The sequence below is a fragment of the Ictidomys tridecemlineatus genome, chromosome 7 (assembly GCF_052094955.1).
Source record: "Ictidomys tridecemlineatus isolate mIctTri1 chromosome 7, mIctTri1.hap1, whole genome shotgun sequence".
NCBI lineage: Eukaryota > Metazoa > Chordata > Mammalia > Rodentia > Sciuridae > Ictidomys > Ictidomys tridecemlineatus.
The window spans coordinates 1,277,364-1,300,492 of NC_135483.1; the positions used below are offsets into that span (position 1 = coordinate 1,277,364).

Sequence of the window (23,129 nt, forward strand, 5' to 3'; positions counted from 1 at the left end):
GGATGTCATGAAAGCTGCACACCTTTGCCTTTGAGTCAGCCTGGGATGTCTGTCTCCCCCTCCTTTATGCTCAAGCCTAAGAATCAGGTCTTGTTTCTGCTTTGATCTGATTCTTCTGGCAGGGAGTAGTGGAGCCCACACTTTTACTCAGCATAGTTTTCAGAGTTCGTCCACGCGACAGCACAGGTCAATCTTCATTCCTTTCCAAGGTGAATAACACCCCATCACATGCACGTGGACATTCTGCTCTGCACACACGCTGGCGCTGCTTCCACCTGGCTGTGCTGACTGCCCAGTCGGGGCCTGCGGTTCTCCTGGGTGTCCACCAGGTGGGGGCTGGCCACAGTCCTACCTTTACCTTTCTGAGGAACCCCACGGCCGATTCCGGCGGCTGCACCTTCACGTTCCCAACAATGCACAAGGGTTTACACGTTTCAACACTTCTTTCCACCCACAAGCCAGGCTTTCATGTCTCCGTAAAAGGCCTCGGGGCGTTTCGATCGTTCTCTTCCGGCCGCAGCTTGGCGTCAGCAGACCCTCCCGGCCCAAAGCAACTGTTAACCGGTTCATCTCCACCCGGAGCCCCTCGAGAAGCTGCAGCTGACCCGTGCGCAGACACCGCGAGTCGCCGCTGCCGGCGCACCCTGATGACGTCACCCGCGGCTCTCTCTGCGCGTGCGCAGCCCCGCGTTGCTGAGGCGACGGCGCAAGTCTGCCGCCCGCGGTCTGGGTGCTCCCGGCGTTCTGCCGTTCCGACCCCGCCCGCCGGGCGCAGTCGCTCAGCGATGACGTTGCGGGGGCCTGGCCGGGCGTCGCGGACTCGGGAGATGGAGGAAAAGGAGCAGCTGCGGCGGCAGATCCGCCTCCTACAGGGTGGGTCGGCCCCGGCCGGGCCGGGCGTGCGTTCCCTTTTTTCCCCCTCACCGCTGGCGGGCCTCTCCGGAGTTGTAGACCTCGCCCGCGCTCTCTCGACGCTCGGGACCGCGGCGTCTGTGCGGGATCGGCCTGGCCCGGTTTCCGGCGGGTCCCGGGCCGGGCGTGGGCAGCGGGCCTTCCGGGCAGGGGCGGCCGGTCGCTCGGGGTAGCGCGCTGGCGCCCGGCTGGGCCCCGTCCTTCCCTCTGTACAGACGCAGCCCCTCGGATTCCAGGCCGACTCCCCAGCCCTCAGCGTCCTGCTTAGAACCCAAGTTGGTCTTTCTAGGCTTAAAACCCTTCCAGGTCATCCCCACAGAGGGAGGCCTCAGGAGTGAGAGTCCGGCGGGCTGCCTCCGCTGCCGCCGCTGGGCTTCCCTGGCACTCGCCCTGGCGGGCGCCTGGTCTGGAATGGCTTTCTGTTTGTCTGGGCAGGACCGGCCTGGGGGTGTCCGTAACTGGACGGCTGCCTGTTGATTTGGCAGCTGAGTGTTGGTGCCTGTGTCCTGCTTCCCTGCGCCAGGCCAGCCACTGGGGACTTCCTTGGAAAGCCTGTGGTGTCAGGCCTCCTGTTTTGGAGAAGACAGTGACACGTCAGGAAGGTCACCAGCCTGTGTATTGAGTGTTCTTTTATCTGCTGTCAAGTACCAGTGTTGGGGGCGTTGGTTCCATTACACTCCATAGAAATTATTAAGCATCCTTCCCCTCTGTGGGCAGAGCAGAGGTCCACTCTGGCTGACTTGTATCCTTGTCCAGAGATTGCAGCTTGGGACCTGGCTAGTCTCTGCATATGGAGTGACACTTCCCTTAAAGAATTGTGGAACTAACAAAGCAGCAAATAGAAACTGACCTACCACAGGGCTGCATTTTCAGGATAAACCAGCAGAAGTAATATTGAAATAGAACAGATGGGAAAAAGTCTTGTGCAAAAGACAGGCCTAGGGTTTTGAGCTGAATTGTTCCCAGGCATTGGGGGCTGCCCCCTGAATCAGGCAGGGACTCGGAGGCAGGGTGGGAGAGTATCTTGCCAGCTTATGACCCTCCCTTATAGTGATTAATGCTGCTGTATTCACACCTCTGGTTGACTGAGTCTGTAATTCTGTCTTCTCAGGTCTAATCGATGACTACAAAAACCTCCATGGCAATACCTCTGCCCCAGGCACCTCATCTGCTTCCCAGTGGCAGCCACCCTCTTACCACAGTGGCAGGGCCTTTGCTGCCCGCTACCCTCGTCCAAGCCGAAGGGGCTTCTCATCACACCATGGACCTGCATGGCGTAAGAAATACTCCCTTGTGAACCGGCCCCCGGGATCCTCAGAACCAGCTGGTGACCATGCTGTGCAAGCACCCCTCAAGGACGAAGGCAGCCAGGACCCTGACCCTCAGCCGTATGTTCTTGAGAGACAGGTCCAGCTCAGTCCAGATCAGAACATGGTCATCAAAATCAAACCACCATCAAAGTCTGGCTCCATAAGTACTTTAGGAGCCCAGCGGAGCTCTTTGGAAGACTATGAGGATATGCCCTGGAGTGACCAAAGACCCCAGGAAGGCGAGGGTGAGCCTCCTGTTGGGAAGCTGCAGCCCTTGAGGCCAGGAAGAGGCAGGGGGAGCTTCAGTGCTAAGGATCCCCTTTTGGTTTGCCAGAAGGAGCCTGGCAAGCCACGGGTTGTGAAGTCTGTGGGCAGTGTGAATGATGGCCCTGCGGAGCCCCGGCGGACGGTCAGTGAGAGCGCAGTTGTCGTCCAGGCCTGCTTGCAGTCCTCTACCTTACCCCCACGCACTGGGATGGCCCTGGGTCGGAAGGTGGGCCCTCATTCTGCAGCCAGTTGTGCTGTGCAGCCCCTTAGGGATGAAAGAGTGAATGCTGGCCATCCGGATCAGCCAGCTCCCTTGGGCTCAGTGGTGGCCCCAGCCAGATCAGTCTCAGGGCCCAGGCAGGCCCGGGAAACCTCACTGCTAGTGTCTTGTCGAACCAACAAGTTTCGGAAAAGCAATTACAAATGGGTGGCCTCCTCTGCAAAGAGCCCCCGGGCCACTCGGAGGTCTCTCAGTCCCAGAGCAGCTACAGAGAATGTGAGCAGGACCTCCTTTGGCACATCTGGAAAGACAGAGAGGCCACAGCCCAGAGCTGACCCAGAGGCCAGGCCCAGAAGGCTGGCCATGAACTCCAAGACCGGACCCTCTCCCAGCAAGTACAAGTGGAAGGCATCCAGCCCCTCTGCTTCCTCTTCTTCCTCCTTCCGTTGGCAGTCAGAGGCTGGCAGCAAGGATCATGCTTCTCAACTTTCCCCAGTTCCATCTAGGTCTCCACCAGGAGACAGGCCAGCAGTGGGACCTGGCAGCTTGAAGCCCCTCTTTGGGGAGACACCACTGTCAGCTTACAAAGTAAAGAGCCGCACCAAGATTGTCCGGAGGCGGGGCAGTACCAGGTGTGCATCTCCACTGCCCAGTGTCCCATCTGGATGCGCGGAGGGGGCTGGGACCAGCCAGATCCTTTTGGCCCCTGAGTTGTGGAGTTTGGGGCAAGCCCTTAGCCTCTGCTCCCTCCAAGAGTGTTGGGAGGGAGGGCCTACCTCCAGGGAGGGGCAGCGAGGGTTGGAGCTCATGGTGGGCATGATCAGCACCACTGGCTTGTGGGCCTGACCTAGGGGCTTCGTGTGTGGGATTGTGTCCAGTAGGCTGTAGGTGTTACTGTCCTTTAGAGCCATGTCACGCTTGAGACTCCTAAAGCTGCATAAGGGTAGGCTCAGGGTGACTAAGGAATTTGCTCTGGATCCAGCCAGGCAGTGGTGGGGTGGGAGCCTGGTCTCATGGCCAGAAGCTTATGAGGCATGGTTTCCCTTCCACATTTGTAGGTACAGATGGCATGGTACCAGTCTGGCTTCTGGGGAGCAGCCACCATAGATAGTCTGCCCAGAGTGCAGCAGGAGGGGGAGGCTGTGTGGGAGCCTGTGGTTGCCTCCAGTCTGGAGCTGGGACCATGCATCTGAGCTGGGTGGTGGCCTGGGGCTCTGTGCACTGGCCCTGAGGTTTGGGGGTGCTTGGGCCTTGGGCCCCACGAGGCCTGGCCCTATTGGGTGTTCTGCCCAGGGCCAGGTAGTCTGCTGCTCCAGTTCAATGCAGTGGTCAGCAGCTGGGTGGGGCTGGTGCACTGCAGCCTCTTGGGATTTCTCAGATTTGAGCTCTGGCCACCCTCAGAAAGTGACGAGGTGGCAGGTGGCCATCCCCAAAGGGAACAAAATGATCTTACATCCCAGTCACTCTCTTGGTGGTGGCCAGGTGACTCGATGGTGCTACCACCTCACAAGCATACAGTCCTTTCTGAGCTCCCCATCCTCATGAGTTATAGAGAGACTCAAAGATGATATTGTAGCCCAGAGTCTTATTCTGGGTTCTGAGACTTCATCAGATGAGCAGCTAACAAACAGAAGCATGAGGCTGCACCGCTAGGCAGAGTGTCTGCTGTGGAGTGTGCCTTCCCAGCCCTGCAGGAGCTCTTTCTTCTGTCTGACCTTTGTCTTTGGCTCAGGGTAGGCTCCCTTCCTCTGACCCCAGTCCCTGTTCTTCAAATTCTTGGAGAGTGGCTTTGCTGTACCATGCCTGTGCTTCCTCTGTTCTGGGGAGTGTGGAGAGGGAGCCTTGGGGCACCCCTCTCACAGGTGGGCGGGGTTGGCCTGTGGGCCTGGTGGCAGCTCCTCCTCAAGGGCTGCATCTCTTTCTGTTGCTGCTTGTCCCCACCCTGTGCAGGAGGTTATTGGACTGGGCAAGTGGGGCGGAGTAGGCATTCCAGGAGGGGTTGGTCTGAGGCCTCTGCCCTGGTGGGGAGTGTGGCAGCCTGCCCTGGCCCAGGTCTTCTGATTACGGATCTGCCTGCTTGCTCATCCTGGCTGCAGAGGGAAGGGGAGGGGGAGAAGGGAAGTGGACTAGCAGCCGGGTGGGCACTGCGTCAGACTGGGTAGGGAAGGCAGGGCTCTGGAAGAAACCACGGAGCTCTGCCGGCTTGTGTCTGGGTCCATGCCCTCCCATGAAGACTTGGGTAAGGAAGGGTGGGTGGACAGAGCCACCAGTGATTCCGCTGGTATCTGCTTGATTTTGTCTCCACAGCCTTCCTGGGGATAAGAAGAATGGCCCCTCACCTGCCACTACCAAGAGCCACCTTAACCTGCGGCGGAGACAGGTCCTTCGGGGGAAGAACAACCCTGTTCTGAAGAGGACTCCCAATAAGGGCCTGGTGCAGGTCACTAGGCATCGGCTGTGCCATCTGCCACCAAGCCGGGCCCACCTCCCCTCCAAGGAAGGTACGCCAGGGGAAGGGGCTCATCATGGGATGGGAATGGCTGCAAGCTGCACCCCTACCTGGGATTGAACCCAGAGGTTCATCTCCAGCCCCTTTTATTTTTTATGTTGAGACAGTGTCTGGTCTTGAACTTGCACTCTTTCTGCCTCAGCCTCCTCGGTTGCTGGAATTACAGTGGTGCACACCACATCTGACTCCTCCCTGGCCTTTTAGGAACCATGTTTGCTGTCTCCTGAACATGTTGTTGGAGGGCTGTGGACCCAGAGAGCTCTGCCTGGTGGGCAGCGGGAGGTCAGGTGATGAGTGCAGGAGAGGGACTGGGAGTGTTGTGCCTGGGTGGGGGCTAGTGCAGCTAGTCAGGAGTGTGGTAGCCTTTCTGCCCAGTCCTCAGTATGTACCCACTGCATCCCTCCTGTGGGAGGTGATGGGTAACGGCCCTTGTGCCCAGCCTCGCCTCCTCCAAGGGAGGCCCACAGGGCTCTGCTCCCCTGTCCTGGGCCATCCTGGAAGTCTTCGTTGCATTCTCCCAGAGTCACCTTCTGCTGTGAGCAGCTGGAAGCCTGTGGGAGGTCCTGAGAGCTCCCTGCGGTTGCCTGAGTAGATCCTGGCCTACAGGTTGTAGGTATGACTCCTCTGAGGACAGCCCTGTCCCCCACTGGGAGGAGACGTGTCAGGATACACTGACACTGGGGGGCCATCTCCAGGCCAGTGTGTGCTCCGGCATCTGTGGTGAGGGGTCTTGAGTCCTAGGGGTGGCACTCACCTGGTGTGGCCATGGGGAGCTGGGTTTGTCTGGGTATACCTAACCCTGTGGCATCTCCTGTCATTCTCCTTGGAGCACCTGGGCAAATGTGGCCAAGTGTGTGTAGAGTCTGGAAAGGGTGGGGTGCTTGGAGACTAGCAAGCATGGACATGGGCAGTCTGAGTGGATACTGGCTCTCATTCAGGAAATATTCTTGGCTGACCGGGAAGGTTCTGGGGAAGGCTCTGGGAGGGTCATTGCTGGGCAGAGCTGAGAGCCTGTGTGGAGAGCTGGGTACAGGAGTGTGGGGCCCACAGCCCAGCCAGAGGACTGAAGGGACTTGTGCAGCTGGGACTGGGGCTGCAGGCTCATGAGGCAGCAAAGTTGGAGGGTGCTGGCTGCTTGCTGTTTTGTGTGGCTGACTCCTGCCATGTGCTGGGGCCAGTGTGGATCTTCCCAGGTGACAGGGAGCCAGGGGAACCAAGAGGTACTTGGTGCTGCAGTGCAGTGGCTGGATGGGAGTGTGGAAAAAGACTTGACTGGACAGAGGGCAGGTGCTCATGATCAAGTAGGGAGGATAGGTGGAGGAGGACTCCAGCTTGGGGTGGAGCGGCCTGCAGGTGTCATGGGAAGGCAGGGTGGGAGGATGGCTGAGTGAGGTCCTCACTGGTGTCCTCTGAGTCAGCTCCACACTCTGTGCCTGCAGCTGGCCTGTTCGTTCTGGCCTGGGGCAGGGTGGGGTAAGGACTGGGGATGGTTCTGCTGGCAGGGGCTGGCACTGCCGTGAGCCCCATAGGTAGTCAGGCAGGAAGGAATGTGGATCCCTAGGTTCCCACCTCTCCCTGCTGGACAGTATGTAGCCTTGGGTCAGGCCTTGTTGGGAACTGTGGGGGCTGCTATGGTCACTGCCCTGATAGGACCAGGGGAGCGAGCAACCTCATAATCAAGTGTGGTGACTGTAAGGGAGGGCCTGTGGTGATGGGCCTCTGGGAAGGTCTCCTACCCCCTCCCCTGCCTGCCTACTCGCCAACCACATGTTGGTCACTTCGGGGCCAGGTGGCATGCTGGCTCCTAGGGGATGCTGGAGCCATGCTGTGGTGGTAAAGACAGGTGGCAATCTGCATCCTTATGGATGGGCTAGAAAGATGCTTTTGGGTGCTCAGTGTGTTCTGAAAATGTGGAAGCAGAAGAGTGTAGCAGTGAGTCTTGGGAAGGCTGGGCAGCGTTGACCAGGTGTTTGGGAGGGCTTCTCTGAGGAGGGGACCTGAATGAAGAGAGAGCAAGTAACTCTCAGTTCTGCAAGTGGAGGGCAGGGTGGGGCTGAGTTTCCTGTGTTCCAGGAACAGAAGGGAGGCTGTGTAGCTGACATGTTGTCTCAGGTGAGGGGACCAGACAATGTGAAAGTTCTTGTAGGTTCCAGTAAGAAAAAGAGGGTTGCTTCTGGTTACATTGGGAAGCCAGGGTGGGACAGAAGAGGGTGAGGGTTAGCTGGGACTTGGGTCGTGTTTTCATGGATAGCAGGTGGTGGTGTTGGCCCACAGTACCCTGGAGGCTGGAGCAGGTTATGAGTCATAGGCCTGCACGTGTGGCCTTCTGTACCAGGCTATGTGAGTGTCTTCACCTCCCACGTGGGCAGGGGCCTCTGGAAGACGGACATAAGAGGTGTGAGATGCTGAGGCGCACCAGGTGGTCCCAGAGACTGCCACCCGAAACTTGGACAGCAGAGGCCACGAGCTGGGATGGCTGCAGGAGGACAGGGGCCTGGTTAGGGCATCATGAGAGGGGGTGGGAGTGAGGACAAGCATCTCCCTGGGTTGGGACCTAGGCGGAGCCCGGGTAATCCTGAAGCCAACATGAGGCTTCCCCAGGTTCCTCCTGCAAGGGCTGCTGTCTCCCTCCCTCCTGGCTAGGGCTGTCTTGGGTCCCCAAGCTGGGGATCTTGCTCAGATGTAGTTCTGCCTCCAAGAGGGTGTGGAACCCAAGGTTGTGTGGCTCCTAGGTAGCAGTTCCTCCCAGTGGATGGGGTCGCTGGTCAGGGGCTGCCCCTTCATCTGGCTGGAATATTCTTTTCCCATTTTCCTCCAGAAAATGCTTAGCCCCAGCTCCAGCTCTCCAGGGAAGCAGTGTCTTGATGTCCAGGGAGGGACCTGACCTAATGGGCTTCTGTGCCTGGGAGGGAGGGAGAGGGGCCTTTGGCAGTTGCAGGGCAGCCCTGCCTTGTGGCCTTGATGCCAGCAGAGGGCGCACTTGCCTCTCTTATTCTTAAGTCCACCTTTTTCTAGTAATTGATTGCCTAATTTCCTCTTTATGTGAAAGAAAGCAGATATCAAGTAATTTGCAGCAATAACCTGCTAATGCTGGGCCAGTATCGAAACTCCCCTGTTCATTTCAAGTGGCAGATAAAACACTAATACATAATTATCCTTGCAAATTGGATTGTTTTAAATAACCAAAAGGCTACGGCCAGGAGAAAGCGATCCCATCTCCCTCGAGTTACTCTTGCAGCGTAATTGCCGCGTTCAATCAATTTCCCTGGCATTAGAAATTCCATCACAATCAACATTAAGCTTTATTCATTGTGATGGCTAAGAGCCGGGCCATTTCTCCTCTTTTTCTTAACTGGCAAAATTAATCAGGGAAAAGATTTTAAACATTTACCCGTGCGAAAGAGGTCAGCCCTGCCACTATATTGCTCAGCAGATAAGGGGGCTAATAAAAAGAAAATTGAATTACTAATGATCACCAGGAACGAGTATATAAAACCTGGCAATCGCCAGTTCAGGAGAAGGGAGAATCAATTTTCTTGGGACAAGGTGCGCTCATTTTTTATTTTGGCGCATATTATCAGCAATTTAATTTGAGAGCACATAAACAGGAGGAAACAGTTAGGGAATAATGAGCCCCGAGGTGTAAAGTGCCGCAGGATATATGCTGTACACAATTTATTTGGCACAACAGATAATCACTTTAATTGAATTCAAAACTGCATTGTTCAGCAGCCGTGTGGCCGCTGAGCCCGAGGACTGAGAGTGTCAGGAAGGTTCCAGCCTGACTCAGGGAGTCACTTCCTGACCCTGCCTCCTCTGCCTTCAAAGAGTTCTCTGGGCCCCAGAGATTTAGAATCAGAGTTTGACTGGAGTCGGGTGGCGGGGGGGCGGCTTAGGGTACCCTCTTGACCCTGTGCCCCTTGTCTCTGTCTCTTCCTTCCCTTTCTCCTGGGGTTGAAGGGTTAAGATTCTGTCGGCCCCTATGGGGCTGGAGCGTGTGGTGGGTCTGAGTGGAGATCTGCCTGATTGTCTGCTGTGGATATTGCAGGAGAGCCTGGGGCAAGCGGGGTGAGACCTTTAGGGGTTGCAAAATGGTGCCTGATTTACTGTCCCCGTAATTCTTGCCATCAGTTACCCAGTGTGATAACCATCCATCTGGGCTCTCACTCTGGTATAGGCATGTGGGGCCTGAGGGGCTCAGGGTCAGCTCTGATGCTCATTCTCCTCAGGCCCAGACAGGCCCAGCCAGGCCCAGTGCTGTGTCTGGCTGCCTGAGGAGACCGTGCAGGCTGCTGAGCTGCCCTCAGCGGGGGTGCTGCCTGGGGTGCTGCACCCCAGGCTAGGGTGCTGCTTGATGCCAACAAGTCAATGTTTCCTTTTCTCTTGCTGTTCTGGGACTTGAAGCCAGGGCCTTGGTGTGCTAGGCAAGCCTCTGCCATGGAGCTACATCCCCAACCCATTTAATTTTGTTTAAAAATAGGGTCCTACTAGGTTGCTGAGGCTGGCCTCAAATTTGTACTCCCTCTGCCTCAGCCTAGATACTCTAGATACTCAGCCCAATATCTAAACCCTTCACTACTCACCAGTTTGCTGTTCTGCCCTTCCCAGCCCTAGGCTGGCATCACTGTTGTACAGCTTTGTGTCATCGGGCCTGGCTTAGTTGGGGATTCCTAACAGCCACTTGGAAATGTCTGCTGCTGTGTGCCAAGGAAAAAACTTTGTGGAGATCTGCTGGGGTGGGAGGCCCTTCTACTTTTCTGCTCAGAGTTGTGGGTATGTAGTCACAGCCCACCTCTTCTCCTGCTCTCCATGGTGAGCCTGGGGCCCCGCCCAGGAAGCAGCAACTTTGGCAGATGAGTTGCTAGAGTGGAGGGCTTGGATGAGGCCTTGCTGAAGGTGGATGGGGCTGGGGTTCCCACAGGCATACCTGCCATGGGCAGAAAGGGCTGGTTTCATGGTGTTCTTACATGTGACAATTTGTGACAGTAGGCTGGCCCAAGACCTGTAGGTTTCACAGGCTTTCACATAAGCCACCCAGGCAGAATCATCTGCCTCTGGCCTAGAGTTCACTGGCATATGACAGGTGATTCCCACCTTGTCCTTAGTCCACAGTGCTGGCTCTGTGGGTATGGAGGAACCACTTTCACCATTTATGGACAAGAAGCAGGATCACCCTCAGGCACTGGCAGAATGGGCAGGAGTGGATCTTGACCCCCCCTCTGGCTGGGGCCCACTGCCCTTCTTAGAGTCAAGCGCTTCAAGAAAGTGCTCAGGGAGTCTTCCCTATGTGACCTCTGTTGACCTCCTCTTAGCTCCCTGCTGCCCTGCCCAGTTTCTAGGCCCTTCACCACTCACCAGTTTGCTGTCCTCTCCTCCCCAGCCCTAGGGCTGTCACCTATGGAGAGGCTGGGGGCCCCTCGGGCATACAGTGCTTTCTGGGCACTGGTCTGCCCCCCAGCCTCTGTCCACCTGAAGGCAGTTTCCCCAGTCTGTTGGTGGGGGTGTGTCTACAGACTATTTGATACTCTTCTCTCATGCCCTCCTGGCTGTGTGCACAGTGTGCTTAGGCTTGAAGGACCTGCCCATCAAGGCCCTTCCTCCCATCCTTAGAGGTCCCTGGGGCTTCAGGAGTGGAAGCCTGGTCAGGGCGGCTTGGGTCCTTGCCCAGTCCCCGCATGGGCATTGAGCCTTGGCAATGCTGGTGGCCACTTTTCTTCTATGTCAGGCAAAGGCATGGGTTCTCCCTGTGGGGGAGCAGAGAGCTGCGGTCATGGACCCAAGTCCGCCACCTCTCCCTGCCTGTGGGCAGAGATGTGTGCTGTTCTGCAGCCCCAGCTGAGCAGACAGATGCCATAGAGGACATGTGCCAGGGTCCAAGGTGCTGGCTTCGAGAGTGTTCACAGTGGCTCGCTGTGCCTGACACGGTAGGGCTCAGGGCCAGTGTGCTCAGCAGGGAGGCTGAGCTGGGTGACCGCCTTTGTTGCTGGGTGCTGGGAGCAGGCTGTATTCAGGATGCCAGGTACATCCTGACTTTGAGTGTTCAGGCTTGGTGCTGGCATTCGCCTCGCTGGGGAACTTGGGCCCCTTGTGTTTGTAGTGCGGATATCTGATTCCCTATCTGTAAAGTGGCCAAGGGTTGATTCTCCTGGGATTGGGAGGTTAAGGGGTAGAACTCTGGGGTGCTTTGGACCAGCCCTGCATTCCTGCATGCTGCGTGGCTGCTGGAGATGCTGCCTGGGAGCTGTGCTGGCACCTTGGGGGTCTGCGATCCATCATTGCTCACTGGTGTGCAGCTGGGCTGTTCGATTTTACTATGGCGAACACCGTTAAAGGGCGTGAGAGCAGTTAAATCTGGAGTCCTGCTTTCATAAGGGAAAAAGAAAATGCTGAATTAGGCTCTGGGAAAGGCAGCCGCAGCGATCCTTGGATCTTGCATAAATTATCAGGCGCGCTGGAGGCCTCCAGTTTTACGTTTGTCGTGGCCGTTCTAATGAATTATTCCACAAGAATTGGCATGGGATTGCACATGTGTGCTGCCCATGGTGCCATCATAGCCTTGAAGTCAAGACCTGGGGCTGGCTTCCCTTGGTGTCTCTGCATAGCACTGGTGGCCCTGCTGTCAGAAGGAAAAGCCCCAGCCCAGCATGCCTTGTCTTCCTGCCACTGTCCCTTATTGTGCCATCCCTGCTCTTGTTGGAGACCCAGTGGCACTGATGTGACTCTTGGTATGCGGTCCTCAAGGGCAGAGGGAGACTGTGTGGCTGGGTCTCTAGCTGGAAGATGGAAGGACCTGGTGGCAGCAGGCTCAGTTCCTGGGATTGGGGTCAGGGGACATTGTGAGCAGAGTGTGTGGTGAGCGTGAGGAGGCTTGAGTTTGTGCACAAACGAGGCATCATCCTCTGACCCTGGGAGGGCGTTCTTGAGGCCAGCTGCCCCTTTGGCTCTTCTCAGCTCCCACTGTTAAGAATATCTTCCTGCTATAGTGGGAAGATGCCAGATCCCTCCTGCCCCTTCCCCTGTTCAGGCCAAGTATGTCCTGCCCTCCCGAGTGGGGAGCTGCCATGCAGAGGCGGCACCTGGCCTGGTCCTGTCTAGTGTAGGACACTCAGTGGAAAAAGTTTTGGGGTCCCCTCAGAATTGCACTGCAGGCTCTGGGGCAGTACCCCATGGTTGGTCAGGGGACAACTGGGGCCATGGGGTCTAAGAGATGCCTGCTAAGACTCTGAGGGACAGTTGCTAAGTGGGGAGTCCCTCTCCCTGCGCTGTGGGCTAAGCTGCTTGAGAGAGTGCCAGTGAGATCCTTTCTCCAAATAAAGATTAAAGGGGCTGGGGATGTAGCTCAGTGGTAAGGTGCCCCTGGTGCAGTCACCAGTGCCAAAAAAAAAAAAAGCATGGTCTTCAGTGCCGGAAAGTCAGTGTTGGTTGTGCTGTTGAAGACTTCTGTGTTCTTACAACTCTGGAGGGGAGGGCTGATTCTGGTTTTCCACAGTCTAACACAGGGTTGTGTTAGAATCTTCCAGTGTGCTTGTGAATTTCTTCAGTTCCAGGTGTCAATCTGACATTAACTATCTTGAGGATACTTTGCTGGGTGCAGACCAATCTGGAATTTTATTTCCCTAGTGATTGAGGCTTTGAATATTGGGATGTGTTCTGTGTCTTTTGTAGTGTTCCTCGCCTTGTTCCTCGCCTAGTTCCTCGCCTCAAAGCCTGCTCTGCTGACACTGTGTAGCTACTTTAGTTCATGTTTGCAGCATGTGTGAGCCTACACACATACGTACATGTGTGTGTATGAGAAGTTTGTATATGTACACATTTATTTTCACCTTTTCTCTATTATGTTTGGACTTTTTATATAGCAAAGTGTTGGGTTTTTTTTTTTTTTTGGTACTGGGGATTGAACTCGGGGCCACTCAACCACTGAGCCACATCCCCAGCCCTATTTTGTATTTTATTTAGAGAAGGGTCTCACTGAGTTGCTTAGTGTCTCACCAAGCCTGAGGCTGGCTTTGAACTTGCAATCCTCCTGTTTCAGCCTCCCCTGCCACTGGGATTATAGGTGTGTGCCACTGCACCTGGCTAAGAGTTGTTTTTTCAAAATTCTTTCAAAAATATTTAGTCTAAGCAGCTCGGGGGGCTGAGGCAGGAGGATTGCGAGTTCAAAGTCAGCCTCAACAACTTAGTGAGGCTCTAAGCAACTCTGTGAGACCTTGTCTCCAAATAAAATATAAAAAGGGTGGGGATGTGACTCAGTGGTTAAGTGTCCTTGGGTTCAATATCCTCAGTACCCCCATCCCCCACAAGATTTAGTATGTACTTTTGATGTGTTAATTAGCATAAATTAAAATCTGCCATTTTATTTTTTATTGTGTACTTTTTCTTTGTTTCACCAGCTCTGTATCTTTTCTTTATTTCTTTTTTTGGGATATTTGAAAGTTTTCATTTTCTCTTTAATGGCTTGTTACTGTGTGTTCTTTCATTCTGCATCTAGCAGTCCCCTCAGGTGACAGTGTGCATTCATGTCATCACTGGTGCTTGTACACAGCATGGTCCCTAGTTGGATGGTGGCAGCTTAGAATGCGTCCCTTGGCTTCTCGCCTTCCCCGTCACGCACTGGCACTGTGGTGATGATAACTCTCCCTGTGTTCCAGAAGGCATGAGGCAGAACTTGCAGCCAGCGTCTGTGCGGACTTACTCATGTGTTTGTTCTTCCTTTTCTTTCTATTCCTTTCTCTGCTTATGGTTGAAGAATATCCCTTAATAATGCAGGTCTACTTGGGACCAGTTCCTGCAATATGTGTTTGTTGAAAAATGTCTTTAGGGCTGGGGCTCAGTGGTAGGGCACTTACCTACCACGTGCAATGTATTCTGTTCCCAGCAACATGCGCACGCGCACACACACACACACACACACACACACACACACACACACACACAGACCAGCTAGATGTGGTGACGCATGCCTGTAATCCCAACATGCAGAGGCTGAGGCAGGAGGATCTTGCGTTCAAAGCCAGCCTCAGCAACTTAGTGAGGCCCTAAGCAACTTAGCAAGACCCTGTCTCACAAAAAAAAAAAAAAAAAAAGGCTGGGTAGGTAACTCAGTGGTTAAGTGTGAGTTCAATCCCTGGTACCAAGAAAGTAAAATAAAAATAAAAATATTGTATCCCACAAATACATAGGATTATTTTATTTTATTTTAGGTACTGAGGATTGAACCCAGGGGGACTTAACCTCTTAGACACATCCAGTCCTTTTTATATTTTCTTTAGAGGCAGAGTCTTGCTTAGGGCCTTGCTAAATTGCTGAGGCTGGCTTTGAACTTAGAATCCTCCTGCCTCAGCCTCCTGGGTGGCTGGGATTATAGGAGTGCGCTACCACGTCTGGCCATACAATAATTTAAAACAATTTTACATTTGTCTTAGTTTCTCAATCTTTTTTTCTTTGAGAAGAACTCTTGTGCTTGCTTCAGCAGCACATATGCCCAAACTGGAAGGATGTACCAGTGAGCATGGCCCTGCCCAAGGATGGCATGTATGTTCATGACACAGGCCTCGCTCAGTTGCTCAGACTGGGTTTGGAATTGTGATCCTCCTGCCTCAGCCTCCTGGGGAGCTGAGATTACAAGTGTGCACAGCTGCAGCAGAGTGCTTTTGCTGGTTAAAGAATTTTAGGGATGGACTGAGGATATAGATCATTGATGCAGTACTTGCCTAGCCCATGTGAGGCCTGTGTTTAAGTCCTAGCACTGCAAAAAAAAAAAAAATACAAATAAAAAAGTAAAGAAGAGATTTTAGGATGGCCACTGTTTGTGTGTGTGTGTGTGTTCCTTGGTGCTCTGTCTCATGGCCCCTGACGCCGCTGCTGCTGTTGAGGCCAGCTGGCCTGCCTGGGAAAGCGTGACCTCTCTCTTCCCCTCGGTATGATTTTCCTCCACCTTTGGTTTTCAGCACTTTTGCTGAGATGTGCTTAGGTGTGCTTTTAATTTATCCTGCCTAAGGTTTGCAGTAGTTCTAATTTACTTATTTGCCATGTTGCATTGTATGATTTGCCATTAAATCCATTCCTTGAGTTCTCAATTTCAGTTAACTGTTTTTAAATTCTAAAATTTCTATTTGTCTTTTAAAATAATTTCTAGGTCTCCACCAAAAATTTGCAGTCTTGTCTTTTTAATTCCTTGAACACATATACTTGTCTGTAAAAGTCAGGGTCTGGCTAAGTTGCTGAGGCTGGCCTCAAACTTGTTCCTCCTGCCTCAGGATCTTGAGAGGTGGAGATTCCAAAGGACACACCCAAATTCATCTAATTATTTTTTAGAGAGAGAGAGAGAATTTTAATATTTATTTTTAGTTTTCAGCGGACATAACATCTTTGTTTGTATGTGGTGTTGAGGATAGAACCCAGGCCGCACGCATGCCAGGCAAGTGCACTACCGCTTGAGCCACACCCCCAGCCCTCTAATTATTTTTTAAAGTTCAAGTGTGTAAAAGAAAAAATTAATGCTACTTTATATGTGTGTGATGCTGATTGACTCCAGGGTCTCACACATGCTAGGCAAGTGCTGTATCCTAAACATACCCTCAACTCCCTGTCCTTTTAAAGACCACAATTATTGGGATGTTTTTTCCACTGTCTGTTGTTATTTTTCTTTGTATATTTTGGTCATTTTGTGTATGCAAATTTTGGAGATAATTTGAAGCTGGATAATGTCTTCTTCCTCCAGATGGGCAACAGGACCTACAGAGTCAAGGGCAGTGTGGGGTCGTGACCGAGGAGTGAGAATGCCTAGCAGGCTGTCTGGTAGTGTCCTGCTGAGAGGGTGAGCTGGCCTGTACACTTGGAGCCCTGGGCAGCCTGTGGGGCCCTTCATGGGCCTGTACCTCCCCCTCAGCAGCATTGCTCACTGAGCCTGATGGTGTAGTATGGTGGACAGGGTCCATGTCAGGACCAGGGGCCGTGGTGGGCAGCCAGAGCTCTTGCAGCCCAGCCCTGCAGCTGGTGGTCCACTTTCCCATCTATAGGCAGGTGCATTGGAGCCTCTACCAACTGGATAGTGGGAGAGGAAGGGCTGCTCTGTGTGTTGGTGACCTGTATTGGAGACCAGGTGGCTCACTGATCTATGGCCTGTCAGGATTCTTCACTGAAGTGGTGGGAGGGCTGCTTGGTGGATGGGCAGCCTTCCTCCTGCAGCTCCTCACCTTGGAGAGGTTTGTGGAGCGTCCTTGAGTAGCTGGAGTGGGACTTGAGGCATGGAGGCTGGGCTGAGGAGGAGGTGCTGTGGCTGGTGCGCCTTGCCAAGGACATCTGGAGTGTGCATCTGAAAGTCCCTGGGGGCTGCTCAGTGAGGCTGGGTGCTCTCTGATGATGCCCATGCAGGAGGCCCCTCAGGGAACCCCAGGGAGATCCTAGGTTTCAGGGTGGCCCAGGACCCTAGTGCTCATGCTGTGAGGGAGTGGGGAGTGGTCTCCAGTTCTAACTGAGGTCCTTGGCAGGATGTCCCTGTAGGATGGAGGGGGCTCTGCTGGTTTTAGGTAGGGCTCTGGGTGAGGTCCACTTGTAGGGGTTAAGGGTGACCCACAGGGTGAGGCTAGACTGGGTGGGTCTTGTCCCAACTCTTGCATCCCACTGTGGCTGGGGCAGCCCTCGGCCAGGTAGCCTGGGGAGAGCAGGGCCAGGGTTGATGGAGGACTTCTTCCTGGGAGACCTGGCCAGGCCCGTTTCTCTGCTCCTCACGGGAGCCACTGTGCTGGCTGTCAGTGTTTGCTGGCTGGCTGGCCATCCTCGTTTGGAGCCCCCAGGCCCCTCAGCCTCCCCACCTCCATGACTGAAGCTCCCTGGCCTGTGTACTCCTGGGAGCATGTCAATGTGGCATTCCCTCTTAGGATGGGTTCCAAGGATGGCCTTGCCTGCTGGACTCTGAGCTGAGAGCTTTCCCTTCTTTTGTTGCTGAACCACTTTGGTGGCTCTGCCTAAGGAGGAATACCAGCTGTGTGGGTGCCGCTGTTTCAGAAAGGGCCAGGCTGTGTGTGCCTTTTCAGCTGTCAGAGCTTCTAGATGTTAGGAAGATCCTGAGAGAGGAGTCTCTGTACACTGTGACCTTCTGCTCCACACACTCTGTGTGCTTGGAGAGGGCGGTGGCCAATAGTGCCCTCAGTGATTGCCAACCGTGACTCTGTTGCTGACAAGAAACTTACTCCCTGCAGGAGACTAGTGCCTTCGCCAGTCGTGAGCAGAGCAGAGCCTCCTGGGTGGCAGAGTCAGTGATGCCAAGAGGGACTGAGAAAGAACAGTAGCCACATCTGGGCCCTGTAGAGCCACCTGGGTATCACCTGCAACGTGGCCCAGGGCTTCCGAGGGCCCATGATCTTCCAAATTTAACAGTCTAAGTGCATAGAATTGATGGAATGTGTAAAGGAAATCTATAACTGGGTACAATGACTATAAATCCAGCAGCTTCTGATCATTAAGTGTCCAGTTATTTGTGGGTTTGCTTGAAAGTCTTTCTCTCAGACCTGGCAGGAAGGAGTCCTGGCTTTGGAGATAAGCCCTGTGCCTCAGGCTCCCTTTTGGAGCTTCTGACTTAGGGGGTCTGTACAGAGACAAGGGGATGGGCATGGCCCACATACTTGCTTCCACTGCTGGCTAGTCCTTGCAGCCTTGGGGTAAGATGTCCAGCTCAGGGAGGTGGTCAGGTCATCCTGCTAAGGGGGGTCTCCTGGCTAGAGGCAGACTGCCGCCCTCCCCATTCTCTCTTATCTCCTCCAGGTTGCTGAGTACCAGAGCCACACAGCCATAGTGCAAGGGAGCATGGCTTGCCCACTTTGCCCTGAGGGCTGCGCATGTGGAGGTATTGGTTCTGTGCCCAGACCTTGCGGGCCCAGTTTTCTCTCCTGGGGCCAGTGGACAGGCCGTCATGGACCCCTTGAGCCACCTTTGCTCTGTATCTTATCTCGGGCTTTACTTTCCCTTCTGTTGGTGTGAGGGGAGTGGGCTCTGGGGATGGGGCTGTGAGTTCTGAGCCCCTCAGCCAGGTGGATGTGGTAGTGCAGTGGAGCCCAGGCCAGGCTGTGCTCCTGCCTGTGTCTAGGCCAGGCCCTCCCCAGGTGGTTCTCTCTGGGACCATGAAGGTCCCAGCCTGGCTTTGGGGAGTGCATTTGGGTTTGGCAGCTGTTGTGTTCTGGGATCAGCTCTCACCCATTGCAGCTGTGCTGAGGGGAAGGACTGCAGGAGTGGGGCTCAGGGCCACCTAGGCCTGCTCTGTCTTGGTCACCGTGCTCCAGGGCCCATCTGAAACGTGCTGAGGGGCATCCATGGGGTATGGCACTGTGCGTTGCTGTCTGTGTCCCTAGCACACTTGCTTCTCCCAGCCCATTAACATGTGGGCCTAGAAGGAATCTGGGAGATATGCTGCCCCAAGTGCCCTGCTTGCCTATGTGTGGACAGGGAGACTGCCCCAGGGTCAGGCTGCTGTGTACAAGTTGGGCTGGAATAGACCAGAGTTCTGGCTCCCATCCAGGGCTGTACCCTCCCTCCCTGCATCTATGCAGGTCCTCCAGGCTGCTGTGGGCTCTGTGGCCAGGACCCCCAGCTCCTAGCAGCCTGTCTGTGGGCTCCGCTCCTGTGGGTCAGTCCTGGGCTGCTGTTTTCTTCTCATGCATGATGTGTTCTGAACTGCATGGGTCTGCAGCAGCCATGGGACCTGGCAGCTTTCTTCTAATTGCCCTCTCTGCCTCAGCTGCAGAGCAGTTAAGTGGTAGGTGTCCAAGGGAGTGAGCAGTAGCCTTGGCTCCTGTGTCAGGGTGAGGCTGCCTGTAGAGAATGGGGCAAAGCATGACTGCAGCTACTTCCTAGAGCCCAGCAACTAGAAGAAAGCTTTGTAAAGACTTGGGGGACCCAGCAGCTGGCAGAGACGCTTTGTGTGTGACTCACAGGATGCCCTGGAGTTCTGAATGGCCCTGTGAAGATCCCAATGTGGGCCATGAGGTGGCTGCAGATTCACACTGCTGCCTTGCCTCCTACCTATCTGGGAGCCATGATGCTGACCTGGGAGGGCCTCGAGAATCTCAGCTGGGCCTACAGAAAAGAAAGGAAGGACTGTACACCTTGTAGGGACTCTAAACTGCTCGGCCCTGCTCTGCCTGGACTTCTGAGGACTTGGGCAGGAAGTGCTCCCCTGGCTGAGAGTGAGTTCTAGGGTGTCTGGTGAGCCCCTCTGAACTGTGGCCGTATCACAAATTTCTGCCATTACATGCCTAGAAGGTTGCAATAGGATCAGGGCTCTGTGGGGCATGTGCGGTGCAGGTGGTCATTGCTGGGCCCTTCCTTGGGCCCTGGAGGAGGCTACCTAGCCTCTGTGTCTTCCAGGTGAGTGGGGACAGCAGTATTGTCCCCATACCTGAGCTTAGGAGCCCAGTCAAGTTCCTCCTACCAGGTCTAGTGGGTGGGGTTAGGTGGGCCGCCGGATTGTTGGTGCCCATTTAGATGTTGCAGGCTGGCTGCTGTGCCACAACCCCTGTGGCACCTGAAATACCATTGCCCAGAGTGAGGAGGGGTTGGAGCCCCTGGTTCTCACGCCAGGCAGATGAGTTAGGGGGGCTGCAGCTGATGAGGCCTGTTTGGGGACCTATCTCCAGCCTGACACTGCAGCTGTTTGCCCTAACCCTAACCTAATGTGGACTGCCCTGGTGTCCACAGCCTCCTCAGCCCAGCACACCCCTCGCCTCCGCTCTCCCTTACTCCTTCCTGCCAAGGCCCTTGCAGGGAGGAAGATCCTTTGCTTCCATAGGCTTGGGTTGGGCTGTGCTGTGCCAAGCCCCTTTCTCTCTGGGACATTCTGTGCCTGGCCTGGTGTGGCTCCCTTGCTCCCTGCTCTATCAACCTCTCTGCTCCCAGATATCTCTTCCAAGATATCCCTGGGAGCCAGGAGCAAGCACTGCTGCTGCCGCGGCTGGGGGACTCCAGAGAAGAGGATGGCCCTGCTTTCAAGGGCAGTGTTGCCTTAATGGGCTGGCATACCAGCAAAGCTCTATTGCCAGCTGGTGGAGCCCCAGTCTCCCCGTGGTCTTTGTTGGGCTAGGGTAAGAGAAGGTCTTGCCATCTTCTCAAGGGCCCTGGGCTGTGCTGTTAGCTCAGTGCTGCAGCTCTATAGGCAGTTTTTGTTTGTGCATGTGTGCATGCTAAAGCAAAATCAAGTGTATAAATGCCTTTTAGAAGCTGTGACATGAGCTGAGGCAGTCCTAAGGGTGTGGCTTTACCCTGCCATCTCCAGCCACCATGGTGGGTGTGTTCCTGGTGCTGTCCACAGGGCAGGCTGTGTGGCCCACAGATGAATGGGGCCTAGCACACCCATTGCCTGACTCCAGGGGCTCCCCTCGCTGCCCTGTAGCCCTGCTCCTCTGGCCACCAGAATGTCAAGGAGTGGCCCAGAGGGAAACTGAAGAGTGATCAAGAAAGTCTTGGTGGTCTGGGGTTCCGAAGGAACATACAGTTCCCCCCTGACTGCAGCTGCTTTGTGTAGATAATGACTCCAGGCTCTCTCAGAAGCATCTTCCCTGGGCTGTGACTGGGAAGCAGAGGAGAGATGCAGGAGAAGGCCAGCTGAGGCGCACAGGACGCCCTGTCCTGTGGGAGCTACAAGGTGGGACTGCACATTGAAGCTGGGGCCACAGGACACCTGGCCATTCAGACTGTTGTCTGTCCTCAACCTCAGAGTCCAGCCTGGCACTGTCCTTGTGAGGGTCAGGTGCAGCTCATGGCCAGGGTTGGGGGGAATACTCTCAGTGCTCCCTGGGGCAAATTGAGGCTGGTTCCTAGCCTGGCTACCCAAGAACCACCTAGCGGCTTCAGTGGTTTGGATTCCTGGGCAGTCTCCTGCACACTGGGTCCCAGGGTCCCACCTCCCCTGTGGCACCTACATCACTGGTGCTCACTTTGAAAGGCCTGAAGCCCTGTGGATGGGCCTCCCCTGCAGCAGTTCTATGATGGAGGGGATGCAGGTCTATGCTGAGGGGCTGCTTCTAAGGTCTGAGGAGGCCCCAGGGGCTCTTCCTGAGTTTCACTTAGGCCTGAGCTACTGTGCGAGCCCTGGCAGGTCTTGTCCTCTGGGGCTGCCCTGTTACCCACACACGTCTGGGAGTCTGGTCAGCTCATGAATACAGGGGGCCCAGGGTCCTGGGGACATAAGCATCCTGTGGAAAAGAGGGGTCGCCCAGCTGTATGAGTTGGGATCATGGTGTATATAGGGATAGAAATGCCAAGCTGAGGAGCAAGTTGCCCTTTCTTCCCACGTGTGCTGCCATAGCTGGGCCTAGACATTTAGAGAGGGAGCAGGAGTCAGAGCAGACAGGGTGAAGAGGCCACAGTGGTCCAGCCTGGGCTCCCAGCCCCAGGGAAGAAGTGTCCTATCCCAGGTGCTCCTTGGGGTCTGAGATCAGACAGGATGTTGGGGGGAGGCCACGCTCCATCCAGGCAGCCCAGGAGTGTGGGAGCAGTCTGGGTGTGGCCCTGAGCTGGGAGGGGCTGCTGGGAAGGGAGGAAGAGCTGGGGCGGAGAACTTGCCCAGTGAGCTCACGTTGGCTTGGCCCCTTTCTCAGGAGGGCCTGGGGGGAGGTGAGGCAGGGTTCACGCCTGGTTCACACCCTGTCAGGGCCCTGCTCTGGGCCTCACCTGGTCTGTGGTCACCCTCTGAGAATCCCCTCAACTGCCCCTGCACTGTTCACTCCAGTCTGTAGAGGCCAGGAAGACTCCTCAGGTGTCGCCTTCCTGGTCTGACAGGCTCTGCTGACCCACCTTGCGACGGAGGACACGCAGCACATGGGAGACCCTGTGCTGTTGGGCCATGCCACCTCCTTTCTCCCCTGCCCTGCTTTTGAGGTCAGGTAGAGCGTTGGCTAAAGGCGAGTGAAGACCCACCCTCTGTAATCTATAGTGACTGTCACACAGCAAACTACTCCCATTTCATACAGGCGGGTCAGGTGTCAGCGCGCGATCGATGGCTTGCGCACAATAATTACAGGAACTAGCTGCTTGTGTTGCTCGAGTGACTTTAGGAAGAGTAGGGTCTCAATCTTCCCTCTAATAGGGCTCTGACAGTCCGAGGCAGCAGTGGCGGCTTCGGTGGCGCCGTGTCTTAGGCTGACAGTGTTGTCATTAAACACCAGGTAGCGTGGAACAACAGAGAACATGGATCCCACACAGGGGGACAGGGCAACTGGCAGCAGTTATTTGTCATCACTGAGCTGCCCAAACTCGTCAGACTGCCGTGCGGACAGCTGCTTAGGGTGACTTATGGCCCTGTCTGGGCTGCTGTTGTGATTGGATAACCTGTAAGCGTTTGTCAAAGACGGATCCCCATTTCCATGGTGTTTCGAGGAAGGCTGGTGAGCAGCCAGCTGTGGGCCGGGTGCAGGGCTTTCCCTTCCTATGGCAGCCACTTGCCCACATCACCTGGGATGCTCCCAAGTGGCTGGAGCTTCTCAGTCCCCAACCAGGCTCCCTGGATGGGCCTGGGTTATGACACTTGATAGACCCACTCCTCCGCTCAGGGCTTGGATCATTCTGCCATCTCTGTCGGGGTGAGCGCGCGCACATGCACACGCACATTCATGTCACTATCTTACATAGATTCTGACTGGGAGGCAAGAGGCCTGGCCCTGCAGCCATCTGTGTGACTAGCGTTTCCCTCTGTGCTGGCCAGTTTTCTGCCCATGTGGGATCATGTAGGGTTGTTCTAGCAGCTGATGAGCCCACTGTCTACTCTGCCTTGCTAAGTGACCTGCTGGCCCAGGGAGCCTCTGGTGGCCTCAGCATTCAGGATCAGGGTATTTGAGGGTGCTTAGAATGGGATCCAGCTGCCCTGCTTTGGCCATCACTAGGTGTGAGGTACTCAGCCCTCTGCTGATAATAGGCCTGTTCC

At 55.1% G+C, this 23,129-nt stretch overlaps 1 protein-coding gene across 1 annotated transcript in view; it reads left to right on the forward strand.

The window, feature by feature from the left end:
• Window positions 1-702: 702 nt before the first annotated feature.
• The window catches only part of Zc3h3 (zinc finger CCCH-type containing 3), an 83,980-nt gene continuing 61,553 nt past the window's right edge, over window positions 703-23,129 (forward strand). The window contains exons 1-3 of the mRNA XM_013355930.4: window positions 703-873; window positions 2,024-3,341; window positions 5,017-5,210. Coding sequence (XP_013211384.2) covers window positions 786-873; window positions 2,024-3,341; window positions 5,017-5,210 — 1,600 coding nt within the window. The 5' untranslated portion in view covers window positions 703-785. The remainder of the gene's footprint in view (window positions 874-2,023; window positions 3,342-5,016; window positions 5,211-23,129) is intronic.